At 39.3% G+C, this 22,172-nt stretch overlaps 1 protein-coding gene across 1 annotated transcript; it reads left to right on the forward strand.

Annotated features, from left to right (window-relative positions):
- The first annotated feature begins 35 nt into the window (after positions 1-35).
- Tpst (tyrosylprotein sulfotransferase) lies at positions 36-21,204 on the forward strand. Its single transcript, XM_065299147.1, has 5 exons — positions 36-265; positions 13,586-13,675; positions 18,780-19,158; positions 19,429-19,980; positions 20,049-21,204. Exons 3-5 carry the CDS (start codon positions 18,809-18,811, stop codon positions 20,398-20,400), a joined length of 1,254 nt encoding a protein of 417 aa, XP_065155219.1. The 5' UTR covers positions 36-265; positions 13,586-13,675; positions 18,780-18,808; the 3' UTR covers positions 20,401-21,204.
- Positions 21,205-22,172: the final 968 nt, after the last annotated feature.

Raw genomic sequence — 22,172 nt, forward strand, 5'->3', positions numbered from 1 at the left:
AAGAACACAGGTAATAAATCCTTGACAGCTGGTCGGCCCATCATTGTGCGATTCGGACGCAAAGAAGTCAGTTTTCGCGTCGCAGCGCTAGCGGCAGGTTGTTTCGCGCGTGCTATCGCCACTTGCCCACATGTAGGACGTACAATCCGGTCGTGTTCGCCGATCCTCAACTGTGCGCGCCGCAATAAATGAAACAATCAGCGGAGGTGCGTTCTGCAATCGACGCTGCTGCCGTACGCCGAAGACACGTCGGTCCTCTGCCAAGGTAAGTGCACGCATCTTACTATCACTATCTCGCGAGTCTGTCATCACATGCACGTCGGCGTCTTATGTAAACATTTGTTGATTTCTTTCCTGTGCGCAACTGAACAAACGTTGTTTGCTGAATGTCGTGTGTCGATGTGATGCCGTTAGCGCGCGCCGGCGGGCAAGGGCACCAAACGCAGGAAAAGGTCATTGCTCATGTAAATGAAGAACGATCGACGCAGGTATAGAAGAGTCCTAACGCGTTTGTTAATTAGTTGGTTCGAAATTTAATTCTATTAGTCTACTACCGTTACCACTGGGCCGACGCGCCGGCCGAAAATTGACGCGTCGTTAGCAACGATATTAGCGCACAATTTCGGCGAGGTTATCTGCGCGCGTTTGACTAACTAATAACTTGAATGTTGAAGTTGTGTGTGTGTGTGGATATGTATGCATGTCGTCGATGTGGTTCTCTTCGCATGCGAGGATTCGATTTACACGTATGTGCACTTCAATTATCCTAATCGAATAATCAGCTCACTCGGATTCGGCCAGTCATCGCCGCCGCCGCGCGCGTGGCCTTATTTAATTCAACTATCCTAAGCAATCTGACATCTACAGAGACTAAGCGGTCGGCTGGATGCTGGAAGCTGGAATTCCATTAGTGGCGTTTCGACAAGTTGCACACACACATGCAAAAGGATTAATCTCCGCGATGTTGCGATTGCGACACTTCGTTTGTATTCAGCGTTCGCACAATTCACAACAGAATTGCATTAAAAATAAAATTTTCAGTTGAAAATTTTTGTTTTTTTTATGAATTTTGAAGTGAAATATCAAAACGATTAATCTCTGCGCGCGCCTCGCGTTGCAATTCATTCAAATAAGTCGCATTGTAATCCCATGCCGCTTGATTAATTGCTTAATCCATTGTAACATTTGTCACCTCGCGCCGGCGTAGGTACCGAAAACGAAATTGAAAGGTAATTGACATTTGGGAGCTTGACGCCGCGTTCCTGCTCTCGCGCGGATGGCAGCAAATCCCGCCATCGGGATTTCGCGCACGTCGCTGCGCAGTTTTAAGTTTTAATCTGATTTTAACAATTTAACGTCTGACGATTTCAAGCGTGAATTAATTAGTTTGTTGATTTGTTTTAGCCGTCATAACTCTGCGCGCGCGCGCAGCTGCGCTGCGAATTATATTGCGATTTAATTGTTCGTTAATTGCCAAAGATGTTGGTACACAACTTTGGATTAAAATGATTTAGATTGGAGTTTGGGGAATGTTTAGCCGTCTTAAACTTGATATTATGTATAAAGTTTATTTGTTTGCGCCGAGAATATTGAATATTCTCACAAATTTGTTTCGTTTCGTTAATAAAGAGATAAAATGGCGATGATGTATTTTCTTACATCTTTAATGAACTTTTTTCTCTTGCGCATAATAAAAATGATAAAAAAATCTGCCGACAGAGATAAATACAAACGATGTACGTGCGTGTGTTGTTCATCCAGAGCGCTAGTTAATCTCTGCGGGAGGCGAGTTGTTTGTACTCATCGGCGCGCACACAATGCTCCGCAAAGTGCGTATTCTTCTTCGGCGGCGGCGGCGGAGGCGGGAGTTGTAGCTTGCGAAGAAAGGGAAATGGAAAAAGGGTCTTAATGAATTTTTTATGACACATAACGACCGACGGACTAATAAAAGATTCATTCTTCTTTTATTTCTTGTGCGCGGCCATTTAATTGCGTTTTTTTCTATTTATATTACAAAAAATAAAAAATAAAGCGCGCTGAGCACAACAAGTTATTGATTGATGGCGTTGGTGCGAAGTTGGCGCGGAATTTGGCGTTTGTGGGCATTATGGCATTAGTTGCGAGATTGCGAGGAAAGAATTTAAGGATGTCGATGTTCGTCGAAATCGCGTTACTTATTCATGAGGAATTTATCATTCGCGCCAAGTGGAAAATAAGTAATGCGAGCGCACACTGCAATGCACGGGGCCGTTTGGGAATTCAGCTGGCGCGCGCGGGCAGGCGCCATGTATTATACATAAATTGCGGTTTTATAAACGCAATAGTAATGTGCGACTGCGCCGATGTGTAAATAAGACGTCCAGAGAGGTGTGGCGGGCGGCACCAACGGCATCGACTGCCACTTGATTTATATTTGCTTGTAAAATGCATCAGGGCGCCAACAATGCGGCGACAACTTTGCTTAAGTTGTGCGAAACTTTTTTTCGTGTTCAATGAATTGGGAAATATTTACATATAAAAACAAATTGGGTTTGGCAGAAGTGATTTAGAAGAGTTTACGAGCATAGAAGTGGGTGGTGGTATGCTTTATATGAAAACCAAAAGAGTAGAGGAAGAAGAATATGACTAAAATTGTTCTGTTAGACAACTTGGGCACGACGGAGCCTTTAGTATGTATGTGCGACCCGCTAAAAGTGGTAGGGGTAAACGTACTGTCACTTAATGAGCCTGCCCTTTTTCATTTCGTTTCATGTCCTCAAAAGGTGCTTATATTAATTATAAAAATAAAAATTTAACATTGGTGACATTTTCCATGTAAGCTGATAAAGCTAATTTACGATATTGTTGATCTTTTCCTTTCTAAACTTTTGCAAGGCCTAAACACACTTTTTTTTACACCAACTTAACCCTACGATAATATTCATCGAAGGTTCCCCTATAATCAAATGAAAGCGTTTTAATAATTTAATCGTTAATTTGGAAAGTTTCCTATGATATAACCAATTATAACCAGTAAATAATTTGTTCCGTTTACTTTTTTTCCTTCCCCTTTCGGATTGTGTAGCGCGCGTGTAAATTTGTGTGAAATTCCGGAAATTATACTCGCAAGTCGCAAGCTCATGGCTAATATACGAAATAATGAATGAGCCGTAGAATATGTAAATGCGTATCGCTGCTGAGAAGAGATCCGTGCGCGGGCGTGTGTTGGTGTCTTGCTGTGCGCGAGAAAGAAGCGTGCGAAAAATTCGCTTTACTTTCACTTTTTTCGCTCCAACTGCGCGCACGGCGTACCGAGCCGCTCGTTTTGCTTTCCGCGCGTTTGTAGGAGGTTTGTGTGTGAGGCTAAACTCACCTTCGAAGCGACTGCTGTGATATTGATTGAAACTGGAGCGTGTTTCAGGTGGTGCAATCGAGCGCGCGCGTTGCCTTTTATGCCTCTCCAATTTTAAAGATTATGTCATTAAATCGCCTCGAATTTATGGATCGCTTATAGCTCGGAACTTTTTTTACTTCTCCGTCTCTTCGTTTGCGCGGGACTCGTAAATTCCGAGCCCAGAGCGATGTAAACGCGTAAAACACGAATACGCAGTGGAAGAAATTTAAACTTTTCGATTATCGTTTCTTTTATTGCAAGAGTTGTGCGAAAGTATTTTTATTACTGCATTATTTTGATTGTTAAACACCGAAATACGAAAATAATTGTTGTTTAAATTTTGTAAATTCACTGCTATTGCAGTGGGCACAGGCAATAAAACTCTTTTTATTATGTATTGATTGATATTAACTGTCAAAATACTCGGCGGGTTATAACCAGCACTAAATTATTCATTGTTCATAATTGGAATGCAAATTTGTAATACCGGTGAGGAATTAAATTTTGCAATTGGAATGCAATTTCAAACTATTCCAGAGTGATTAAATCTTGTTCCATATTAATAAATTTTAATCTAGTTAATGTAGAAAATGTTTACCGCGCCGAAAAATAAATAAAGCATCTCTATTTATAGCGGCTGCAGATTTTGTACCGCTGCGTCAGCATATTATTATGATTATTGTAGTAATATGTGTGCGCGCAACGCGGCGCGCGATATTGTATCGAGTATATCGAATGGCGGCGCTCATTAATTCCGGCTGGCACGCCGCCGACGGCCCATTCAACGCATTAACAATAGATCCCGGCGGCCAGATTGACATTCAATTAAACATTGCGCGCGCGCGCGCGTACGCATGCTGGTCAACATTAGCTGGATCTGTTGCTCTGCGTGTGTAATGAGGCGCATTAAACAATATGCTTTTAGCAACGTTGTGAAATGTGAACAAAGCTGCTTTAATGAAGATTTAATTAAGCTGTCAGCACGGGAGCTCCGCCTATGTGTTTGACCACGCATGCGTGCCACTATAGGCAGCCGATAGTGCATTAAAAGTGGAGTTTAAGCAAAACAGAAGCTGTTTTTTTTTTTAAATTTATGCATGGATATTGATTGTGTACACACGCACCACATGCGGCGTTGTTTTAGTTTGTTTTTGTCGGCGTGGTTATTGAAGCACTAAACATGAAATATAAGCGCGTCATTTTGCCGGATGTCCGTAAAAATACGCTGATGACAACCCGGAGTATTTTATCTTGAGAGCTCGGCGGCCCCGTTTTCTTGGGCTGTGTGCCCGCTGCCGTAATATAAATTTATCAACTTCCCAAAAAGTACATCAGCGTATATTTATAGTGCAAAGTTAGAAGTGTTGACATTGCATTACACTTTCTTGTCGGCGGCATATTATGCCATCAAAAAACTTTTATATAGCAAAATTGCTATTCGTATTCAGGAAAAATTCGAATAATAGTTTTTTTTTGCAATCAATTAGTAAACACACCAAATCGACATGTGCAATTATTAATTTATTGAGTTCGGATGCAATTTATATTTTATTGTATTTGAATTTTATTTTCACATGCCAAAAATTTTATCTGAATTTTTTATATAAAAATAGTTTAAATGAATGGCCCCGTTTAATAAATGAATTCACAAAACAAAGACAAGCAGTCATGCATAATTCCACTCGCTGAGTCGAGCAGAGTTGTGTTGACTGTCGTACTGCAAATATGTTTTGTTGCTCATAATCAGCGTCATCTCAACATCTGCACAATGACATGCGGACATTACTCACGTGCACATACAACGCAATATATTCCACACGCGCGCGCGCTTCATAATGTCGCATCATTTGATGTGGCCCGCAACGAAACGAATTTAAAACACGTAACGACTGCCAAATTGTTTTAACAATCATAAAATCGTTACATTTGCCACATGCTAATCGTGAGAGTGCTGCTTTTTGCTGAAATAACCGAAAGATATGGAAGTGATAAGAGTGTGTGGTTTTTTGATGGCTATTGTGGTTGCGTTTAGATTAATTTTGATTACATTTCAGTGGCGTTTTGGTTGCGCATTGTTTGTTTTAATTCCACCATTAAGTAAATGCCATGCTGTTATTTTTTGTTGCGCGTTGGATTTTTTCTTCTTTTTTCTGTTCTTGTTTGTAATGTGGTCTAACGGGAAAAACTCTTGCAAGCTGTTTGTTTGGCATATGCCGAACGAAGCGGAGTGGACATATATGCGTGGGATCCGCTTCGGGGATTGCGGGGCCTTTTTATGTCAATGGATGGCCTCCCGTCGGCGGCGACGGCGGCGGTGGTATCACGACGCGCGCGCGCCAATAATCTAAACGAGCAAGGGTAGTAATGTGCGCATCCTGGCAAGCAAGCAGTGGACGAGTAGCTCTGTAGGTTCTTTTGCGCGCCGCGCGTCCACTGTCCAGCCGTTTAGCGAAGTTTACTATTACGGGCGGTGCACGATGCTCGAAATCATTACGAGATGCTTTCCGAAGATGCGAGCGAGCGCGACCGGGGTAAATCTAGCGAAACGACGGCAGCGACGCGACGCGATGAAAAGCGGAAAACGAAATGACAAAAAAAAGACGGCGACGTAGACGAGTTATTAGATACACGAGTTTTGGGAAACTTCAGACGCTCAAAATCCAATTATTATGTTTGCATGCAAGTAAAATCCATCCGAGTGGAAATATTTAAACTTCTCGGGCGAATTTTCCACATTTCGGCGGATTTTATTTGTTTTTATGCAACACCCTGTATAAATATATAAATGTTAATACTCTGGAGAGCAGCGGTCCACTTTAAACCATTTCTCGTGTACGGCACCTCCTTGGATATTTTCGAGGATTCGTTTCCCCTTTCGGCGGCGATTACCCTCCCATCGGCAACAACTGGCAGAGCTATCTATTCGGGTATATTTTCCCGAGCGAGGAAGAGGTTCTATACTTTTTGTTAAACAATTTGGGATGAACTAGCCGCCCGCCGTCGTTGGCGTGTGTGTTTACACAGCCTTGGACTTATCGTTTGCCTTTATGGCGCCGATATAACCCCGCAATAATCATGAAGTACTGGAACGTGTCTCGTCTCGACGCTCGCCCCGAAAACGGAAAATAGCAATAGCTGCAAATACGTATAGCGGCATTCACACGGTGGGAAAATTGAAAGTAAATACCAAAAATAACAATGAAACTGTGGGCGATCATGGGGCGGACGTCGAGCGATCTCCTGATGAATAGGAGCGGCGTCTAACTTTCCCACCATTCAGGAAGTTTGCGATAAAAGAGTAGTGTACATAATGTAAGGGAAGAAAGGAAGAGGAAATGAAGTTGCTTTACGGAATTAGTGCGAATTTGTTTCGCAAAATTGCTAAATTTAATTCGGGCGTTTTTAAATGTCTCTCCTGTAAGAAATTAATTTCATATTAGTTTACATTAGGAAATGGCAGCAGGGGGCGGAAATGACCGGAACGGGTATAAAATTTAATTTAAATATCGTGTCGTTACTATCTCTCGCAGCAGTTTCGAACAAGGGGTGGTCGGTCTCGGCGGAATTCCAACCTTCATTACGTACCCGCGCGTGCGCCAGCACCAATTAACCGGTTAGCTGGCGAAATCATAAAACTGGCAATTAATTATCTCACCCATTCTTCGAATCTGGTTAGATACGGTCTAATTGCATAAAACACATTTTCTGCGCGCATAAATCTGAAAGTAATATTTTTTTTTGCTCATATTAACGGACGGTAACGAGAATGAAATGAAACTAAGTTGGTTTCGCTGATAACTTTGGTGGAAATTGTGTTGCATGCAATTGGAAACATTATGGTATTGTACAGTTAAATTTATAATTACTTTTATCTTTTGATGCGCGTTAAATTGCAGCGTGAATTCAATGAATTTTATATTTTACTAGTTAACCGGGCAAACGTTGTTTTGCCATATAAATTATTTCTAGTTTCTAGATAAATTTTAGTGTAGACAAAAAGTAACTTACTTATTATAAAAAATAGGGGTTGGTGATAAGAAACCAAAAATTTAGGGTTGTATGTATATTTTAATGCCACATTAAAAGAATAAAAACAAAAAATTTCGACCAAAATTTAAAAAAAATTAAGGGTGAACAACCCTTATCACTTAGAGATATGAAGTTACCGATTCTCAGACCTACTGAATACGCATATAAAAATTTTCTTTGAGCGGGATGAAAAATGATTAAATTACTAAAATGGCTATAAAGAAATAGGGGTTGGTGATAAAAAACTAAAATTTAGGGTTGTATGTATTTTTAATTCCACATTATAAAAAAAATAAAAACAAAAGAATTTGTCCAAAAATTTAAAAAAGTTAAGGGTGAACAACCCTTATCACTTAGGGGTATGAAAAATAGATGTTAGCCGATTCTCAGACCTACTGAATACGCATATAAAATTTGGTAAAAATCGGTAAAGCCGTTTCGGAGGAGTATGAAAACAAACACTGTGACACGCAAATTTTATATATATAGATTATATTTTACCACCATGTGCATGATTTATTTATTTTTTTAACGTGCACATTTTATATTTATCTAATTGTGATAAATAAGCAGAATTTTAAAAAGAGAAATGTGTTGAGTTTGATAAAATGAAAAAAGCATGGCACAGACTGCGCCGGCAAATGTAAATAATGCATTACGCTGAAGATCAACAACAGCCCGGTGGAGTCGTACGAGTACGAGTGTACTAGTATAGTACCGTTCCGGATGTTTGAGTTTGATGTTTGAAAAAGTTTCTATTCATCATTCTTGCACGTTTCATGTTGGCGCACACCGATTGATAACCAACGAACAGCACACACACGCGTGCTCTTTGATATTGTTACAATAATAATAATAATAGAACATATTGTTAATGGGAAATTTCTATTGAGGAACGCGCTCTCGTGCTAAACTGCAATTTATTACATATTTGCAAAGCGCACGGCTGCACGTAAATGAAAACGAATTGGAACAATTGCTGCGAGCGCCGCACTGCGTATTTGCAACAATGTCGAGAGTTGTGTTCGGGATCGGCGCAAGATTGATAGTTTTCATTTGGGAATCGGCGGGTAGGAATTTGAGCAAAGAGGTTGAACGTCTGCGCACGATTGGTATTTGAATCGCTGGAGTGCAGGGAGTGCAGAAAAGTGGTAAACAATCGAAATTGAATTGAAAACGGAAATTTAAGTTATTAATCGCGTATTTGCGCGCGTGAATAAAAACGTGATTAATACAAGGCGATAAGAATTTCACCAATGTTTCCACAATCAGAAAGCGAGGAGATTTATCGGCAAGTGCAATTTTGGTAAAGTGAGGTTTTGACATATATGCCAATTATTGTTGTTTTTTTTTTCGCTTCATTGAATTCTCTGTGTTTGCATTGTTCTACGTGGGCGTATCACAATGTCTCACGCGTAATTTAAATATTTACCGAAAACACACGGTTTTTAAGATTACGACCGACTGATTACGTACAACATAGATAAAAATATATTTGAGGTGATTTTTTTTTGATAAAGTTCAACGCGTTGTGAATATGTTTAGGTTGTATAGTACCGTTATCCCGCATTCACATCGTCAAATGTCAAGTTGTGATATTTGTGAAATTTGACGTGCGAGACGCGAGGAAATCAAGTAGCGCGAGCAAAAGAGTTCAATCAGTTCATACCTATATTTGACTTGACATCGGTGTATGTACAGTTGGATTAAGTGGTTTAACATAACGTGTTCTTGTTTATTTCTGGTTAAAATTTGATGTTTTTGAGATTTTTGAGGTTTACATCGGCAATCTTGTAATGTTTCACGCATTACTTGCATTAATGAATGTTGTTTTAAGCTGCTTTTGTTATTTGGTTAATTATCGCGAATGTTTTACAAATTTGTGTCCTCTGTGTTTGTTCACACCTTTGTTTATTTGCAATCATTTTTTTTTGCTTCTGCGTTGTTTGGTTTGGTATCTTTTTTGTGTTCAAGTGATTATTTATCTTTACTGATTGCTGCGGAATAAAACGCGTGGCGATTTTGTTCTATAGGGACCAGTTGGCTCGCGATTAATCGATTTTTCACAATTGTGTGTCGTACTCGTAGTTTAAATCCTGCGTCATGGGCTTTAATTGCGTTTGGTGGAGTAATTTACGATGTCACGTGCAATTGCATTCAATCTTTTTTGTTACTATGCTTGAAATGTCAATCATATTTATTTTTTTGACGTAATAATGAAATAATTTCCGAAATATTACCTAGTCGTAGTTATTTCTATGTCAAAACATTTCTTTTCATTGCTATTATTATCAGAATTATTGAAGTGCATATAATTTATTCGTACTGAATACGTAGGGAGAAAAATGTAACGAAAGAAGTTATGAATTTTATCGTAAAGTTCATGATTATGCCCAAGTTTACGCTTACTTGTGACTTTGTTGAATTTTTATTTATTTGTAACTGAATTTATTTATTGAGCAGTAAATTGCCCCTTATTTTAATTTCATGCTATTTTTATCAATATTTCACTGCAGCAATTCCAAAATTAGTTACGCATTTTTATCAACAAAATAAAATATTTATTTGTTTTCACTGATTCAATTTCATCGAGTATTACTTGAATACCCGATTTATCTGAACTTTACTGCTGCAATTCGTTCAAGTGTATTTATTTCGAGTTTCCCCAATTCTTTTTCAGTTGATTGTGTAGAAGAAGAGTGTTTATTCCCCTTTTTTCGAAGTAATTATTCAAGTTTTTGTGTTCATTTGCGCGCACGTTGCACTCGCAAAGAACACTTGGTGATTTTCGCGTACGTTGTGTATTTTCCTTCTTTAGAATTTGAACTCACGGCACGAATGTGAGGCTCTGGAATGAGAGTTGAAAGTTCTTTGTGTCGGCACTTTTTTTGCGTGACTTTTGGGTGCTCTCCCGCACTTGGTACCTACTTCAAAAAGATGCTTAATCGACTTTGTGCGCCACGGCGCAGTAATTAAATTTCACTTAAAGCTACCTTGCGTCGACGCTCGCCCCGTCGACCCGGTTGAAATCTAAATGTTGCTCCGGAAACGTGACGTCGTCTATTGTTTGCGGAATTTGCGAAAAACCCGATTAATGAAAACGCGCCGCGCTGTTTTTATCGCCGAAAATTCTATTCCGCACATTCTTCACTGTAATGTAAATAGTACACACACGTGGAAATTTGTGTGGGCATAGGGTTTATTTGTCTATGCTTCGGCGCGTTTTTGATTACACTCGGCGATTTATTTTATATAGCGATTAGCGGCCAGGTTGTTAAAAATATAAATAAACTTATTTACTACTTCACAGAGTACCAAATCGTAAACACAGTTAATATTATTGTCAAGCCAGATATTTAAATTTCAATAAAATTAATCTCATCATGCGCAAAATTAAGAATAACCTAATTTATATATTTCCCATTGTTTTGATACAATCTGTCGAGGAATTGTAAATATTGTGAGTATCGGTTTTATGCTTTTTTCGAACATTTTAAATACGCTATAAAATTTTTGTTTGCCAGCTTTGGTTTTAATTTAATAGACCGCGAATTTTTATGCTTTATTGTACGCCCAGAGTTTTTTGTTTATAAGCAATTGCAAGCAAATTTATAGAGTCGAATTGTGGACTGATTAATATGTCACGCAACGGATTTCCGGTGAAATTAATTAATGGTTTAAAAATTTAAACCTGTATTTACGCAGCATGTTAACAGCGGATAATGAAGAGGATAGACAAAAGAATTAAAGCATTAAAATTAAATAAACGATGTTTAAAAATATCTTTTATCAATTATTTATCGTTAAATTTTGTTATTATGTTAATAAACTTCACAATAAATCATTTTAAATATCCTATTCTTAAATGTTTATATCTTTGTACTGCATATTATTATTTCTACGCACTATTAAAAATAATTCCTTGTCCAATGCGTTGATGTATAAATAACTATTTATTTCATCGCTGGCTTCCGTGTTTTCCAACTTGTTTTGTTTTTGTGGGCTTGTTTGTGCGCGGTTTTTTCATCTTTGCAATGCTCGGCGTTTTCGTGTGGTTGCACTAATTGCGCCATCTGTTAATTTCACATGCGGCATATCGAATAGAGAGATGGTGGCCCCTAAGCTGGGCGAAGAGTGACGTGCGAGTTTTTTGTAATCATTGTTTGTGAGCGAAGGTGATGGCGCCGGCGACGTTGTGGAGCGGAAGCAAGGCGTAATATATCAAGCGAGGAGTGATGATGCTCCGCTGTGTGTTTTTTTTTTGATTTCGTGATTCGACGGTGGCTTTTTTATTTGGTTCATTGTCTTCGTAGTAGATATAGATACAGGAACATGGCGTATTGTTAAAAATAGCTTGTTTTGAATCACGTACGCATAATTTACACGTTATTTATGCGATTTATGTGAATAATTGCAATTTGTACATAGTTTTTGCTGTTTCGATGCATTATTTCTATTCTTAGCTGGCTAATTGCATAAAATACCGGCAGTTTGCGTCAGTTTGTGTCCGTGTTTAATCAAGTTAAACGTTTGCCATTTAATTTAATGTCCACACATTTCAGCTTTTTATTTATCGCATAATTGCCTGTCGCGGAGCGCAGACGAGCGGCATAATTGAAAAAGCGCCCGCCGCTCGGGGGTCGCATTCGCTCGGCCATTAACTACCGCGCAAACATCTTACAATTTTCTAGCGCCATTTTACGTCAAATGCAACAAATGTCGCCGAGCTCGAAATGTTCAATTTCCGCGCGCAAACGAGCCAGCAGCACGCATCAACATAAAAACAAATCGATTTCCGAATGCGCACATAAAATACACGTGATGATTTTTTCTTTTGTGATGAGAAAGTTAATAATTCATTTTAATGCGGGTTAATGATGAGCGCTTTTTGCGTTTGTTTGCTTGCCGGGAGGAAATTGGAAACGCAGCCATCTTGAAAAATATGTGCGCGGGTGGAAGAATTTAGCGATGGGCGAATACAGGAGTAGATTTTATCGAGAGGATTAGTGATTAATGACGTCGTCCTCGAGGAGCTCGAGTGGTTTGCAGCAGCGAGAGAGGCGGAAAACAGGAAAAAGGTTTTATGTGCGCGGATAATGGTGGATGTTGACAGTCGTGAACGTGAACTTAAACTGATACCAGGCGGACGTCGGCGGCGGCGACAACTGCGCCTGTCTGGTGCCCGTTTTGCGCGGAGGAGTAATCGCTGCGTCGGTTGCGAGAGACGTGGGGCTTTCCACGTTCGACAAACTAATGAACGTTTATTTCCCGCGATCAACAACGGTCTTGGTCAATGAGGGCTGCTGCGGTGAATTGTCAAGTCGTGTACGATGATGACAGTGAAAAAAATGACTCAACTAAATGGAAATTAACGTGGCAACTGCGACGAAAAAAAATTGAGAGCTTTTTTTTAATGTGCCGATTAATTGCGCGCTTACTTATTTTAGTACTCGCTATAAAATGTAATTATCCTTTATCATTTGTTATTGTTCTTGTGGATAATTTATATCACCCACGTTTTTATGTCCTGATTGTGCCCCCCGAATTTTATGTTTTGTTGAAAACATTACCAATAAATTTGAACGTGTTTAGTGCGCATTAATATTAATTTACCGTTGCATTGCTCGGGTGGGTTTATTTCGCCACGGTATAATTAATCCAATTTGTAATGCACTTGTTAAAAGTTGTGGGTGGTGTGATCATAACCGCTTTCGGTGCGATAAGCGAATGCATGGCATGCGGGGATAATGATTAGGTACATACGTGATGATATGAATTTTTGCATTTACTGGACAATGGTAACGGCTAATGGTCCGTCACCGCATTGAGGATCATATGGCAGATTGCATTCCACCGCGTATGGGATCGAAATATAAACATAATCAATAAAAGGATTGCCCAATTTATTTAGTTCATCGTTTGTAAAATTGTGTTGCCTTCTTGGGGATATAAGGCAAATTAAATTCTGTTTATACTTGTTTGTGGTTTGTGCTGTGCTTCGGTCAAGTTGGTTTTTATGTATTTTTGCGATTATTTATATAAAAAATAATATTGCCATATTTTGTTTTATGGTGCGTAAAATGTTGCTCATTGTTTTGTTCGGGAAAATTAATTTTTTTTTATATTTCTGTAATTTTGCGAGTTTTTTGGTTTCGATTGATTAACATGTGTGTTTTGTTGCAGATAATACGATGTCAATCAATCACGATCGGGGCTAATAAATGTAGTGCCCTCCTACAATTCATCATTCTCGACGACCACCGGACTAATACTGTGAGTGCTTGCAATATATATCCCGTTTTGATTTTGGCATATTGCGGGTAATTATTTTTTCAAATTGACTTTTTGGCGTGCATATTTCACAATCGAGTTTACATTTTTTTCCATTCAAGTTAAATGAACTAATATTTAAAGGAATGTGACATTTTGAATATTTTAGCGGCAATCAGTTTCATATTTTTACGCTTTTTATTTATTACATGCATTATTTAAATTTATGCGCATCCAATCGGGAAATGTCCAATTTAAAGCGATTTTTTTTGCCGCGTTTGAACCGCATCACCACAATAAACCTGTTATCGTGACGAGATTCGCACGCATAATATTTTATTCACAATTTTCAATCTGAATAATAGCATTTTCCCAACAAGCCAATCTAGTTGTGTCTTTCAATCTGGTTGAAATCAATGTTTCAACAATTTAATTACGCGAAGGGTCCAACGGAAATTCTAACACCTTGTAGGACTTTATTATCATTCCAATTCATTCATTGTATGCTCGCGCAGCGTGCGGGCTTCTGTAATAATTCAAATTAATATGCGGGCGGCGTGGCGGTCGGGGGCGGTTGCCGGCCGCTTAATAAAGAAGAGCAGAAAGGCAGCAGTGGCGGCGTGGTGCGACCGCATAAATAAGTACAAGATGGAAAAACACTCGGCTCCGCCTTATAATAAACTTTGATATCCGTTCGGCGGGCCAGCGGGGTAGATTGGAGCCCCTAGCTGGAGGGGAGCTGGGTGGCGGCGTGTGCCGGCAGCGTAACTCCTCGCTTCGTTATCATTCATTGCGTAATATTCAAGTTTAAATTGAATTTTCCAAACGCCGCCACGGTCACCGAGAGCGCCGTCGGCGGAATAAAGGAATAAACCGAACGAATAAGTCGACGGCGGCGTGTGCCGCCGCGGCAAGGCGCGCAAATTGTAGCGGCAAGTCGAGGCTAAAGTTGGCGAGACGTAAAAGTTTCGAGCGGACGTGCGTAAGGAACGGCGGGCGTGCGATGTTCAGGATGAAAAAATCTCGCGATATTACATTAAAATCAATCAACCTCAATGACACGCCGAGAAGACTCATTTTGCGGATTGTGCGGGGAATTTAATTTTTGCCCTTAAATCACCAAGTTGTTCTTTTTTCTTCTTCTCCACACTTCAAACAAAATGTAACAAGGTGCATAAAAGGAAAACGAAAAAAGAAAACTTGGACGTGTACTGTACATTTTTCTGACAGTCGAAGTGGAATTTATTAAGCTTTGTTTTGCGCGCGAAGCCATTGCGAGTTTAGGAGTTCCAGAGTTTCAGGGGTCGGCGATTTATGCTTTGTATTTTTCCCGCCCGTATAATATTTCCTGCGCGCACACCTAAGCGGTCCGCCGGGACCGATTTATGTAATACAAGAAATAGTTTTATTTATGGCATTGTTTTGCTGCTGCGAATGACCCACCTATGCCGCTCAAACTCCGGCACGGCCAGTTTCAGTTTGTTGCGTAACAATGTCCGCGATAGTGTGCGCGAGACTACAAAGGCCTTTCATCGCGCCAGTGATATTTCCGCTTCTGGGAATATCTTTGCATTGCCAGAATTTCGCACACTGCTATAACTGTCATTATAAATCGTGACGGATAACAGACAATTTGTTTCACATCTAAATTCTTAGATTGTATGATATGTAGATAGAAATTTTTAGAAAATATTTTACTTTCCAAGTTTTGTTAATTTTTTCGCTGGAAAATTGAATGACCTATGTGATTTTATCAAGTTTATCACACTTTTGCCAGGTACTTGTAAGTCTCAACGATCGTGGGGTCAACTGTGCGCTTAAACAAACTTTGGCATCCAAAAATTTGTTGCGCACTCACGTAAATTCCACCTGCTTTTCCACACGCCCGATACCCTGCGCGCCGGCCGCAGGCTATGTGCAAATATATTTCGCCCGATAAGCACTCGCTCGCGCCCTAATACACTAAGCTGCGGTTGTTGCCCGTCGATTAGAATCTAGTTACACGAGTTACACGATACGGCCCGCTGCGCTCGCGTCGGCCGAGGAACCCTAAATTTAATGCCCGCGGGATTACGGGCTTCAAGTTGGCCGTGGGCGCTCGTTTTTGCGCCTCGGACGTCGTTGTTCTTGCGCGTGTTCTTTTAATGCTGGCAGTAAGCCCCTCGAGCGCGCGACAGGTAAACTCATTTGCGATTATATCGATTTGTTCATAACTCAGCCATGACAAACATTTGATGGCCTTTTCAATTCGTATCGTAAGTGAGTTTTAATTGATATAGCATGCAATTATCTTTGGTCACTAACGGAACAAAACGTGTATTGTTAAAAAAATCAATATTATTATTTTAATCAGGAAATAAATCTTTGTGTTCAAAAAATATACAGCAAAAGGTTATTAAATTCAATTGTTTTATCTGTTCATGCGTTTAAAGCGTATCACTTCCTGCAATCGTGTTATTGCAGTAAATTGAAGGGAATATATTGATTGTTTTGATTTGACATTCAATTGCGGTCCATTTATTGCTTCAAATTTCTTTTGTTGTGCGCAATGCGCTACTTTAAAAAAATTATTGTTTCTGATATTATATGGACGTTATTGTTGACATTTTATTTGCGATATGTTTACGTAGTTTCTTACATTTTTTTTGCTTTATAACAATACATTGTAAGTCGTCGCAAACATATTTTTTATTGCATGCGTGGGCAATACATTCATGTTTTCAATACAAGTTAATTAGCGGGTGAAATATTGGACTGTTGTTGTGGTACATTTTACTTTGGTGTTTTGGATGTTTTCTTTTATCGCTATGTTTACACCTCACGCGAAAACTTTTGTTTTCTTACGTTAGGACCCAGAAAAAATGCGCGAAAGCTACAATTTGGAGTCGGTACATAACTGCTCATCCGGAGGGCACGCCAGGGCCGCATGCCAACGTTAGCGTTATTTATTCGCCGAGTTGCTGACATTTATTCGCTGTAATAACGAATAAAACGTCCTCTTTGCGGAAATTACGAACATAGAATTCAGTGCGCATTTTCCTAATGGACTCGAGAAATGGTCACTTTGTTGAAGACGACAAATTCCGTAATTTAATTTGCTAGTTTGCCATGCTTAATGCATCAATTTAATTATCGAACGAGAAATGATTGCACGTATTAAACTTAGTTGTACAAAGAGTTCTTAGTTGAGACATGTCGCTACATTGCTTGCAACTATTTTGTGATGAGGTCTGTCCTAAAGTTGCACTGGAATATCATGAGTATTACGACGCCCTAAATACTTTATTTGGTTCAAAAGTGCAGGACGTTTTGATTGAAATGGCATAGCGTAAACACGACGTAAAATGATCAAACGTAATAAAGTATACATTTTATGTTTGCAAGTTTCTGCTTCTTTCGTTTTTGATAATAATGAAATTTCAACGAAGAACTAATAAACTCGCAGTTGCCTGGCGGTGTTTTTAATGAAAGATCGCAAAAGATGCAGAGGAAATTATTACTTTGACAGCGCTAGACACAGAGAGTGTATCGCAGTGGGGTTGTTGCGAGTTGGCGGCAAAGAAAAGACGGGTGGGAGCAACAAAGGGGCGGCGGAAAATAGCGCGGCCTGTATTAAGCGGATGGGAGGAACGCCGATGATGATATTTCCGACGTTTCTATTATTTTCCTACCTGCCATCCATCACTTTTATATCCCCGCTGGCGCGCTACGCAACACTATTTTCGCTGCACACAATCTTGGTTTTTCTTTGATGCCCCACGCGCGGAGATGTCTGACAAACGCGCCAACAAAGCAATGACGGTACAAATGAAAAATTGAATTTTTTATCAAATGAAAAATATTGAATAGAATCGATTTAGGTGTACGTATTTTTTTCAATCTTTCTGTGAAGTAAGCTTATGGCTATAAATAATTTATAATTTTTTAATTTTCTTTTCCAAATTTAACTGCATAGTCAATAATATTCTTTTTTTCTAAATAAGATACTAAAATTAACTTCAATCGTTTTTATGATAGCGAATATGTTTTAAATCTTACTATAAAACATTTCGAATACAACCATATTTGTTATTAATTTTTAATTTTTATAGGTTTTTTTACACTTGTTTTAATTGGCTATGAATATAATGTCGGGTATTCTCATGAAATGCATTTCAAAATTCATGGAACAGTTAATTTACCTAAATTGTAACGAAAACCTCTAAATTTGGTGCAGTTCATTTTGCACCACAGAAAAAAAAATCAGGTTGCTCTTTTCGCTGGCCTTTTTTCCCATCTTCGTGTGTCCTTTTTGGTAGAAGGTATTTTTCCATAGTGGCGTTGAAATACTTTAATAATTTAGAAATTTAAGGCAAAATAAAATTTATAAATTGCGCTGAACCAAATATTTGTATTGTAAGCTTCGGAAAATATTAGGAAATTATTAATTTCGCATCAAAGTTGTTTTAATTACACACAACTTAAATGCTTTGATACATAAATATCCATTTTAATGTAAGTTTTATATGTCAAACTATGTTGGGCATTGTGTGCTATGCTCCAGCGTAATAATGTCCGGCTACAGCGCAAAGTTTCTGCATTTGCGCAATTACGAAATGTAGTGCAAGCGAGGAATTTCTCCTCGATCCTTGCGTAGTCCCTCGGCGGGAGGATCAATGTGAAGGCTGCCGCGACAATGTTGTTGTTTCGAGCGAGCGTTTGAGTTTTCTTCTTCTCTTCGCTACCGACTGACGCGTTTGAAGACGCCCGAAGGGGAGAAGAAAGTTTCGAGTTGTTAAATCATCCCAGTGGAAACAAAGTCTGAATAAAGCGCAAAGAAGTGCGAGCAAAAGAAAATGCGTTTTTCCTCTTTACTCTTTGCTCGCTCACGGATTCCCAAAGTTGGAGGACGCAAGTTTGTTTCATTTCCTAGCGCTGATGTTTTTTTGCGTTTTTACATTTGCGCACTGACAATGTTGCGAATTGAAATCATTTCGCTGCGAATCTTGGATGAAAACTTGGCAAATTTTATAACATCTTTGTTTCAGCTCAAATCTGGCGTCACAAAAATAAAACATCTAGTTTGGCAATATTTTGGATCAAAGTTTTTTTTTTATTGTTGTTTCAGATCCTCTGCATGTGATTTCCGGCGAGTGTATGTTCTTGCACACGCACAGCACGCGCGATAATGTGTATGTGCAATCGGCGTGCAGCCAGCTACGCGTAAGCGAGATGACGATGCGCCTCAAGAGGATGATGGGCAGCCGGCGCTTCATGTTCTACGGCATTGCGCTCCTAGCTGCCACCGGACTACTCCTACGCTTCACACTGCTCTACTACAATGAGAACGATTTTCCGGCTATGATCACCGCCGACAAGTACGTCGTTGGCGCTGATCGCAAGGTGTACGAATACAATCGAGACATGCCGCTCATCTTCATTGGCGGCGTGCCACGATCTGGCACCACGCTCATGCGAGCCATGTTGGATGCTCATCCTGATATCAGGTTTGTTTTAGATGCTACAGGAAATACTTGAAATCTATTATTGTCGGGGAAACATGAGCGCATTCGTATCATTATTTACATTTACTTTTAAGATAGAAGTACCCGGGGTTTCCACATAATATTTGCTTGAGTTATCTTATCATTAAAAATTCATAACTTCTGTTTTCTTAGTATTAAGCCATATATTTCGGTGTGTTCTGCGCCATTACCGTAATATTTTTTGTATCCTATAAGCCACTTTTTTTTTTTGAAAAACCTTCGTGTTTCCAGATGCGGTCAGGAAACGCGCGTAATCCCTCGCCTCCTGCAAATCAGCCGCCACTGGCTAAAATCCGAGAAGGAGTCGATGCGTCTGGAGCAGGCGGGCGTGAGCAAAGCCGTGCTCGACTCGGCGATCGCCGCCTTTAGCTTGGAAATCATAGCCAAACATGGAGAGCCTGCGGCGCGGCTTTGCAACAAGGACCCGCTCACCATCAAGATGGGCACGTATGTGGTGGAGCTCTTTCCGAATGCCAAGTTTATCTTTATGACTCGTGATGGCCGCGCCACTGTGCACTCAATCATCTCGCGCAAAGTGACCATCACCGGATTTGACCTGACCAATTATCGGCAGTGCTTGAAGAAGTGGAATAGTGCTGTCGAGTCGATGCATATGCAGTGCAAGGAGTTGGGTCCTGGAAAATGCCTGAGGGTTCCCTACGAGCAATTGGTGCTGCATCCGAAGCAGTGGATGGAAAAAGTGTTGAAGTTTTTGGACATTCCGTGGAATGAGTCTGTATTGCATCATGAGGATTTTATTAACAATGGGATAAAATTGAGCAAGTAAGTTGTTTACTAGTGGTTTCGTTTTATTTCATTTTTATTTATTCTTTTTATTGTTTTTGACTTAGAGTGGAGCGATCATCGGATCAGGTAATAAAACCGGTTAACTTGGAAGCACTCACCAAGTGGGTGGGTAACATTCCCGACGACGTGATCAAAGACATGGCGGATATCGCTCCAATGTTATCCGTGCTCGGCTACGATCCGTACGCGAATCCACCGAACTACGGTACACCGGACTCGAATGTCGCTGACAATACTCGCGACATTCAGCGCAATAGTAAGCGCTGGGAGGAGAAGGCGCGCGAGATGTTCAAGTTGAACGCTGCCAACAATAAACTCCTTGCTGATGCTGCCGGTGGCGGCAACAACGACGGCGACGCTTTTAACGACGCCACCGACAACAACAATGACACGTGATACATGTTAACTGCTTAAGTAATTTATTCATTTCTCACCTTTTCTCACCCAAATCGGCAACTAGTGGACGTTGGCATCATTCGCATCGGGAACAAAAGTGTGGAGAGTGCAAGGACGATTGTTTTTATACATTAACAACACTTTATATGTGACACACACAAAAAGACGCAAACGATTTTTGTTTTGAAATGACGGATTTTTATTTGGACACTTGAATATAGTTAATTATTACTTGCTATGAAATTTAAAACGTTTAATGATCTATTTATTGTTAAGTTTGTTTGAGGATACGAGCGTTTTTATCGAACGAATGTACAAACTCTCTAGGCTATTGATAACATATCGAATTTACTTGAGGCTTGAGCATTCACTCTAATCAGGTTGTTGGATGCGCTAACGAACAATTACTGTCTAGCTAGAATTGTCCTGGCTATAGTTAATAGGTCTTATGTTGTCAGATTTTTTAATGTGTGAATACTTTTTTGATAATGAGTCATTTTGTAACTACATATACATTGCTGCCACATTTGTATATTCTTTCTATCTGTTATTTGAATTTATTAGTGTGTTTGAAAGCAATGCAAAGTTGTTATTAGTCGCATCGGTTTTTTTCGATTTTCTTACACGAACTTTGGGCCAGTAAGAGTCTGCATATGGCAGAATTCGAATGAATTTATGCGAGCATTTAATAAATTTAGAGTGAAGAATTGTGCTGAGATGAAACAGATTTCACAAAGGAATTGTGAACCAACTATATGTACATAATATTAATAAAGAATATAAATTATAACATTTATCACAGAATTCCAAGTATGTTTTATTTATTTGATCTGCACCTATTTCAAGCAAATGTTTTTGTAATTTCACAGCTTAGGAAATATAATAGGTAAGTAAGCACTTAGTCTTATACAATAGAAGTAAGTTTTTCCTAGTTATATCGTAGTTTTTGAAACCCTCACAACATGTATTTCTTTTTCAAGCAGTATAACAGGGTTGAATTTGTTCCTTTAAAATTTTCTCGGTCGAATTTTTTTGTTAAAATTTTTTCGTCGAAAAACAGGGTCGAACTTTTTTACTTAACATTTTTTCGGTCGAAGAACAGGCTCAAATTTTTTGACGATTTTGTCAAGAACATAAAGATCTGCGAAAAACAAATACATTTTTTTCTAAAATTGTAAATGGGGTCTTAACGGTTATTGTTAGTAACTGAAATAAACGATGTAGAGTTAAATTATCTCTCAGAATTCGATTATGAATTTAATAAAAATTAATAGTTCTATGTATAGTACGTGTACAATATTTTTCATGTTATGCACTACCACACTTAAAGTATCAGTGTTTACAAACAAACAAGTTTCTTATCTTCTGCAGTTTTGTGCGGTCGCCACGCGGTTGGTGAGCGTACCACGTTAGTCTCATTTTTGTCATCAGGTGATCTGGACACACATTTTTTTACAATATTTTGAGTTCTTTAATTTTTGTCGCGTTATTACATACTGCTTCTAAATGCTCCTTCGATTGTGCGCGAGTGATGTGCGGCGTTCGTTAAGCGCGGATTGAACCCACGCAGGGTAAAGCGTGAGTGATGTTCCGTCGGCCGTCGGATACGTTTTTTGTATCATACGCGTATTTCATATTTATTTCGTATTTTCTTTGGATATGCCAATCGCGCAAAAATTAATTTTGCATCAAGGTATGTTCTCGCATTTCTTAAGCCATGTGAAAATCAAATCCATTATTGACTTAACTTGTTTTTACTTCAACCGCGTGGT

Source organism: Atheta coriaria, unplaced genomic scaffold, assembly GCF_025399875.1.
Source record: "Atheta coriaria isolate IRGN ID8LTWV9N9 unplaced genomic scaffold, Caltech_Dcor_3.1 hic_scaffold_3_pilon, whole genome shotgun sequence".
Lineage (NCBI taxonomy): Eukaryota > Metazoa > Arthropoda > Insecta > Coleoptera > Staphylinidae > Dalotia > Dalotia coriaria.